Source organism: Crocodylus porosus, unplaced genomic scaffold (assembly GCF_001723895.1).
Source record: "Crocodylus porosus isolate Cpor-Errol unplaced genomic scaffold, CroPor_comp1, whole genome shotgun sequence".
NCBI lineage: Eukaryota > Metazoa > Chordata > Crocodylia > Crocodylidae > Crocodylus > Crocodylus porosus.
The window spans coordinates 46,182,820-46,191,002 of record NW_017728907.1 but is presented as its reverse complement, the minus strand read 5'-3'; the positions used below and the strand labels follow the sequence as shown (position 1 = coordinate 46,191,002).

The 8,183-nt window shown below is 48.9% G+C and overlaps 1 protein-coding gene across 1 annotated transcript in view; it reads right to left on the bottom strand.

Annotated features, from left to right (window-relative positions):
- The window catches only part of CUNH1orf228 (chromosome unknown C1orf228 homolog), a 14,033-nt gene extending 7,123 nt beyond the window's left edge, over positions 1-6,910 (bottom strand). The window contains exons 1-5 of the mRNA XM_019531318.1: positions 6,428-6,910; positions 5,868-5,936; positions 4,463-4,629; positions 3,368-3,564; positions 1,720-1,804 (exon numbers count right to left, since the gene is read on the bottom strand). Of these exons, the coding sequence (XP_019386863.1) occupies positions 1,720-1,804; positions 3,368-3,564; positions 4,463-4,629; positions 5,868-5,936; positions 6,428-6,633 (724 nt within the window). The 5' untranslated portion in view covers positions 6,634-6,910. The remainder of the gene's footprint in view (positions 1-1,719; positions 1,805-3,367; positions 3,565-4,462; positions 4,630-5,867; positions 5,937-6,427) is intronic.
- Positions 6,911-8,183: the final 1,273 nt, after the last annotated feature.

Below are 8,183 nucleotides of genomic sequence, written 5' to 3'. Positions count from 1 at the left end.
CCCCGCCGCGGGGCAAATCTGCACGGCACCGGGGAAGAAGCACGCCCCTCGCCCTGCAGAGGCGCCGCGGCACGGTGCCTCCCCCGATCCCGGCTCGCTGCAGCTCAGCTCTGTCTTTGCACACGCAAGGGTAGCCCCGCCGAAGCGAGGCCTCAAAAAATTGGGTCGAAACTCATAACTGTTCCTCTCCACGGAAATCTTTAGTAAAAGGCGAAAGATTTATGCGATCTGAAGAGAAACCAGAGTATACGTCAGACCCGCCGGCCGAGCGGCCCGGGCGGGGGTGCCCGGCACGCCGCGCAGGGTGAGCTGGCGCAGAGATGGGCACGCGCCCCCCCCGCGGGCTGTAACCACTGCCCGACCCCCGCCCGCGGCCCTCGCCCCCACCGGGGCCGTCTGCAAGGGAAAGCTGGGTGGAGAGGCCCCGCCGGGCCGCACTGCACTCTGGGTATGCAAATATATGGAGATACAACTTCCGCTCCCCGCCCCCAGCTCTGCTCCCGCCGTCCCGCCCGCTGCTCGGGGCTTGGGAGCTACACAGCGCCGGGCAGTGGGGCCCCTGGCCCCTGGGTATAGCTACACTTGGATACCTGTGTGCGTGGTGTAAAATCTGTTTAGAGGTAGTTTTATATATATAAAACTCTGTGTGTGTGTGTGTAAAAATATATATATTTAGAGGTACAAACAGGGTTTTTTTATTTTTTTTTTATATATATATATATATATATATATATAAACTACAGATATATATATATAAAACTCTGTGTGCGTGGGATCCCTTAGCCCCAGTGAGCACCTGGTCTCCAGCCAGATGCCCTTCCCCCCCAGGCTCGATGTTTCTGCGGCAGGGGGTGGGGGGGCAGCAATTAGAGACCCTTGCAGGGTTGTTACTTTCCAGGCTGAGAAGCAAGTTCTCCCTTGGCCATGAGCTTGGGAGAGATTGGCCTTGGCTGCTTAGGAGGGAAAACTGGCAGAGACTAGGACATTCTTTGGGTAGATGTGATCTCTTTTAATTAGGTCAACTGAATAGTTTGAAAAAATGTTCTTTGTCAGCTTCCGGGCACAAACAACCTTCTTCAGGCATAGTGGGAGCAGGGCGCTGTGGGAGTGGGGGAGGCACTGGCAGGGCCAGGGGGATGTGGGTCAGGAATGGACACCAGCAGGGCTGGGGGGGCTGTGGGGGGAGCGAGGGGCACCGGCAGGGCCGGGGGGTGTGTGGGTCAGGAGTGAGGGGCACAAGCAGGGCTGTGTGTGGGGAGTGAGGGGCACTCTCCCTGTGCCTGAAGAAGAGTGTTTGTGCCCCAAAGTTTGCAAAGAACAATTTTTCCAGTGATCGAGTTGAGCTGGTTTAATAAAAGATATCACATTTACACAAAGAATCTTGTGCAGAGAGTATGAAGGCATTTTGTGATGTATTTTCCCTGCAAACAGTGGTTGGAGCGGCCAGAGAGCTTCCAGCAGCAACAGCAAAGTGACACAGCGATGCATCTGGACGTGGTACCATCCCCTCAGCCTGGGAGCTCCATGCCTTCCCTTTCCTCTTCCTCAGCTCGGCCCAAGACAGCCTGCAGAGCCAGCACTCACAGCCACTGCCCAAGCAAGAGCCCAGGGACACAGGCTGTAGGAACTTACATGAGAATCACCCTGCAAGTGGATCAAAAGGACAATTCTCCTGTGGGCATATCACCCCGGGGGTGGCAACGCTGGGACAGCTCCTACCTTCGTACTGGACTTCCAGCTCCACGGAGCGCAGCACACCCAACACGGCCTCCACGATGTTGGGGTGGCTCTTCCCCACGATCGCCTGGTGGCAAAGGAATAGGTGGATTGTTAATTCCTTGGGGTTTGCAGGTCTGTAGCCCAGTGAGATATCCATCTGGGTTTGGCAGGGAGCTAAACAGCCGGCTGTGCTGTGGCACAAGGGAAATGGACCCAGGGCACAATCCTGCAACTTTTACTCTGTTTCAGCCTCATGTGTAAATGACTTTCCCACCCCTGTTTTGATGCTAGGACTAATCAGCCCTGGAATTAAACTGGTTTTAGCCCTACTGATGCTCTGGAACAGCCTGAACCTGCCAGTGGCTCTGTCTGTCCACACACTTTCTTACTGATGCAGTATGCAATAGAAGAGATCAAGGCGCAGGCTTTAAGTTCAAGGGTCAATAATCCAGTTTGGGAAGTGCAGGATTTAAGACTGAAGCACTACAGACTGTATGCTCAATCCTGACATACGGTTTCCTTTTATAACAGCTGGGCTTCTCCAGGTAGTGAGGGCATGATCTGAGTTTAAGACTGGGTTTTACTCTCTTAAAGCCAGGATAATACAAGGCAGTTTCATGCTCGCCTTTCATAAGAAGTAACAGCCAAGAGGAGACGGGGAATGATAAAGCATCGTCTCCATTCAGTATATTCAAAAGCAAAATGTTAGATCTCAGTGGAGCACTCAGCTTATGCACAGCCTTGGAGGTCAGAGCCTGACATGAAAATGGGCCAGGGGGGGCTGTTCATTATGTCATTATTCAAATCAGGCAGAAAAGAGTGCTAGGCATCTCAGTTCCTTTCAGAGTGCTCTCAGTGCTGTGTGGAAATGTGTGGGAACTCAAAGCCCATGCTCTGGGTTAACGTCACATGGCCGAACACAAAAGGATACGTGCTCCACAACTGCCTTCTCCAGTATAACCTCAGCATGCAGGCTTCACATTGGTGTGGCCTTATCCACATCGGGTGCGCAGCCCTGGACACCTACAGCTGAGTTACAAAACAGTGGACACATCTACACATGCATTAATGTGCTTTAGTTATGCACACTAAATCCAATACCTCCATGGGTCTACACGTTCATTAATGAGCTTTAGGTGATGTGCATTAAATCTAGGACCGCCACAATGAGGTACTAGAAAAAGGTGCATTAGTCTGTTTTAATGTGCAGTAGCTAGAGAGCACTTTTCTGTGACATTTGAATCCACATTAAATTAACATGCACATGTAGACACCCTCCAGCGTGAAGTACTAGGAAAATACGCATTAGCTTATCTTAATGCGCATTAACTACAGCTGTGTTTTTAGTGATGTTTCAAAGCACATTAGCGTATTTTAATGCACATTAATTAAAGAACATAGTTTTTTTAGTAATGCTTTAATGCACATTAAAATAGGCTAATGAGCATTAAGGTGTATGTTTAGATGTCCCTGAGAGCTGGTTTTATTTCAGGCTTCTCTGTTCAATAAGCTCTTCCCAGGTCCTAGAACGCCAGTAGGGTTTCCATATATTTTTTGCCTCCTGTTTATAACAGACTTATGGTGGGACAGGCGTTCTGGTAACGCCAGATCTGGGGCTGAACTTTGTCCCATGCTCCATTCCACTCACCTGCACAACCCTGAGAGTCTGCAGGGACAGCTGCTGGGCATGCGGGGAGGTACACGGCAGCAGAGCAATGAGGCCTTTGTACACTTGGTTCTGGTACTTGGGATTGCCGTGGCCTAAGGAGTCCAGCAGAATCTGCACTTGTCTCTGAGTCTTTTCTGACTTGGAACTGGCCATGAACTCAGCTATCGATTGCACACCTGTGTATGAAAAGATTCTCTGAGTCACACAGCTGAAAAGAAAATTAGCCCAAGTGGTTATTCATCTGAGTTTGGTCAGTAGCCCGGTCACTTTACTGATATCAAGAAAGGATCAAATACTCCGTCCCATTTTAATTACTGCTTGGGGAGTGGAGGTGGGGAGTTTATTCTTGGGAGTGTATCAGTAGTTACTACATTGATTTTAAAATACAATGGAGCCAAGTTCTCTGCTGGTGCCAAGGGGCAAAACTCCACGGACGTCAATGGAAATGTGTGCATGTATACCAGCAAAGAACCTGCCTCTAATGACGCCAACTGTGTCCTCTGAGCACCCCTTGACTGGTTCAGTCATTTTCATCTTGTTACTGAGGAAGCGGTTTCAAACGGCAGGTATCTGTCACTGATTGCACTAATGGGCTCCTTTTACAGTGGGAAAAGCAGGGTATTTTTTTTTAATTCTCAAAACTCCAAGCCAAGGGAAGAGATTTCGCTTTCACTGTCCAGAAAAAAAAGTCATTTTAATGATCTTTCAACAGATGTCAAATATAAAAATATTCACCCCAAGAGGGAAAGCTGGGGAAGGTTAGGAGTACATGAACCCAGCAGGTTATAAGGGAAACTGCTTTGTAACCCTAACTATAGTTGCAACCAGAACAACTGCTGTAATGTATCAAAGAAAAACTAGTGCAAAGTAGGCTCATTAAAAAATGAGAAGGGGGATGAAACGTGTACACTCTGCAATGGCTGAAACTCTGGACTCCTTCCAACAAGAACAAATTCTAAAATAATCTTCCAGTACAAGGACTCTGCTTGAGCAACAAAGGGTCTGGAGGCCAGAGAGAAGATCCGTGCCTTAATGCTTGACTGATAACAAATACATGTGGCGCCTGACACCTACCATAGCTCTCACAAATGAGCTCCTTATACTTCCTGCCAGCATTTGCTACTAGCTGAAGTAGCTTTATTGACTCCTTTTTGTCTTCTTCCTTTAGTTGGCTCAACCCTAATATTTCCAGGAGAGTCAGGACACCTCCAACCTCCAGAAATTCGATGAGGTACCTATGGCTGCAGAGATGAGGGCAACAAAACAGAAATGGTCACTGGTTATAACAAAAAATCTTCTTTCCTCAGCTCTTCATATTACTGGCAACCTTCATTGTACTGCCCTGTTTCTCCTTGTGTCTAATCTCCTGGAGGAAGAGGACTGGTCACCGCAAAAGCGGCCTGGAGCCCCAGTGCAAATGCCCCACCTGGAAATGTGCTGTGCCCCCAACAGGTCAGGTGAGATTTTCCTCTGAGTGCCCACATTCAAATACTGAACAATATACATGGAGAAGCTGTGTGTCTCCATGATGAAGATGTTTGTCAGACCCTCATCTGGGGACAATGACCGGACTGTGCTTGGGGAACATGCAGGATTCACTGAACAATTAACACGGGGAGCAGCATAAAATACAACGTGGAGTGTAATACGGCATAAAAGAGTATTCCTGGCAAACAGGCGCTGCCCTGGCTTTTGTCCAGCTTTGTGTGAAATAGCAAGTCCAGCACCTTCCACATGACTGACTCCTCTAGTTCAAGGGTGTTCTCATCACCAAGTTATCTGAGCTCCACGAGCTGGCTTCTCACACCCCACAGCCCAATTCAGAATGGATCCACCTACACCACCAGTCTGTGGGTGGGTCTCTCCTGACAGAAGGGATCTAGAGACAGGCAGAGGGGATGAGAAAATCACGCCTTCAGCTTGGGAGCTCAAAAGCACAGGCCCAGGACAACTGCCCCTTCCTGGACATGGCCCTAGTAGTAAAGCAGAGGTGTCCAAGATATGGCTTGTGGAGCTGTGTCATCTAGCCTACAGGGTTTCCCACAGGGCCAGAAATTTGGTGATGAGATGTGCACTGACTGTTCATTGTCATGGCTCCTGAAGCAATGAATGCTGCTTCCACCTGTCCCACTGACAAATTCCAAGCCCTCTGGGGGACCCTGCAGGCCAAATCCAGACTGTGGAGCCATCATGCGGCCCACAGGCCAGAACCGTGATGATGTGAGGTGTGGCAGCTCCAGGAAATGCAGCAATTAATGCTGCTACTGCCAAACATCCAGCCCTGCGAGCAGCCTGTATTCTGGATCCAGCCTACAGACCCATTCTGAGCTCTAGATCTGGTCCATGCACCCAGGTGAGTTTGACACCCCTATAGTAAGGTATCAGGGCTAAACCCTCAGGGTCCTTGCTACAGCCTGTACCCCGATTTGCTGTAATTCTGGCAAACAAACATATCTCATGGAGGATGTGTGATACTCACCCACTTGCAGCAGATAAAAAGATGCCTATGGCCTTCAGCAGCTGGTCTAAGCATGTTCCATTCATGTAACTGTTTGGCAATGTTAAGGAGTTAATTCTGACGGTCACCAAGCCGGCTCAAGGCCATGCAAGGCTCCACACCACAGGGGACCCTATCCTGGGGAGGGAGCACAGGCTTTCACTCCACAAGCCCGCTGTCCCACAAACCGCTGCAGAGGCAGCATGGCCAGCCCTGAGCTGGGGCAATTTCTTCCCCCTAGCATCAGCGAGCTGGGCAGGGAGCCTGCATTTAGCACTTGATTAAAAGGCTGAGGTACTCCAATGTGGGTTGTATAAGGAGAAAGGAAAAGAAAGGGAGATCTGTGGGGCAACCCAGAATCACCCTGGCAGTAAGAGCTGGGTTACACTAATAGCATCAGGACAGAATTGCCCCCAGATTCCAGCTGTTAGCAGCCCAAAATAACTCAACTGGACATGGCTGTTTTTGCACCGGGAGTCTCTACCCCAATCCTCATTCCTTCCCCTTCCCACCCCTTGCCATATTCCCAAGGAAAGAGATACGACAGCCGAAGCCACGCTGTCAGGCGAGCCAGGAACAGGCTGGCTCCCTGCAAGAATTCCAGCTCCAACTCTGGCCCTGTCTTGCCTTGATTTCCCTCAATGAAGTTGTCCAGGATGTGGCTCCGGGCAGCTCTTCCAGCATTGTCCCATTTCTGCAAGAAGGCTAACAGCCTGCCGATGGCCGCCTGCTCCTTTGCAGAAGTCATTATCGGTGGTGTACGAGAGAGGGGTTACAGGACCCTGAACAAGAAAAGTAGTCCGTACAAACAAGACCAGTACTGATTAGAGTTGGCAACCATTATTTAATCTTTCAGTTTCCTTTACCCCTGTTACTACCCCCTCTGTATCAAACTGAGGCACAGAGAGATTGACTTGACTGCCCAAGACTTCATAACAAATCTGTAACAAAACTGGGAGTAGACTCTAGGTCTGTTGACTTGGCCACCAACTATCTCCATGATAACATTCCCTCTTTCCTCCGTTAATAAGACACCTGATGTTGCTGATCTTAGTCTCTGTTGCTTGCCAGGCTTGGAATACAGTTATTGTATCACATGCCTGGCTCTTCTGGAGAGGAAGCAGGGAAATGGGAGTAGAGATGTGCAGGGATATGATGATAAAAGGGGGAAACTTTGCATTTTAGATGCTTGCACTGGTTTGTTTTATCAGCTAATTTCCCAGCCTGTGCCCAGAGCTTTCACCGGTCTTAAATAAACTGGGGAAAGGGGCAGCGATAATGAATATACCCAAGGAATGGGGATGTTGCAGGGAACCCCATCTCCCCAGGGACCTTGAGCATAGCGATCCCCACTTTGCTGAATGGTCATTGACCCATTTGTTTGATTTCCCTATTCCTGCCTCTACACATTACAGCGTAAGTAGTATTTGTAGAAAGTGTCACATTGATGGCCCTGGAATTGGAAGTCCTCTATTTACTCAGCTCCAATCCTGCCAACACCAACAGTCTTGAATTTCAGCTTAAAGCTTAAACCTGGGCTTGTATGCAGGTGTTTATAAAGGGATAACTCAGGTTGCAATACAGTACAGTTCCCTCTGGGCCTGTCTATACATGCTTTTACATGTGCTTAATTTGCCTAACGCACATTAAGGAGATTTAGGCACACATCTACATGTGCACACACTAAGGCGCATTAATGTGGTGTGTGGACCAAGTTGGGACTAAAGTTAGTTAATGTACATGATGTTAGCGCGCCTTAGCACATCTACACGTTCATTAAGGCTCTTTAGCTATTCGAACCTAAATTCGTGCTTTTGCAGGTATCAAATTTAGGCACAAATAGCCTAAAATCGACATTTTTAAGGCACATTAAGGGCATGCACATGCAGAAACATGCCCTTACTGTGCCTTAAATTGGGCTAAAGCGCCTTAAATTGGCACTGTGCCTCATCCTTGAGGGGAAAAAAATACGGTTCCTCATTTACCTCATTCAGCCTCAACCCCTCTGACTGAGGCTTTGTCTCCATCAGGAAGTTGAAGGTTTAAATTCAGATGCAATTTAGAAGCAAATTAATTGGCAAAGCGAAGCCCTGCCTGGACAAGGTATGAGTTGCTCCTTTCTGTTGAGGTTATGTCTGATAGAAGACCAATACCCAGCCTGTAAAGCACCTGATACGGCTCCTGGGAACCAATCCGAAATCTCTGGTTCATTCATAAAAGCCACACTACACCTGCACAGGGGTGACTTTCCATCACCACTGCCTGGACTGGATTGCACACGGTGACGTAGAGCTCAGG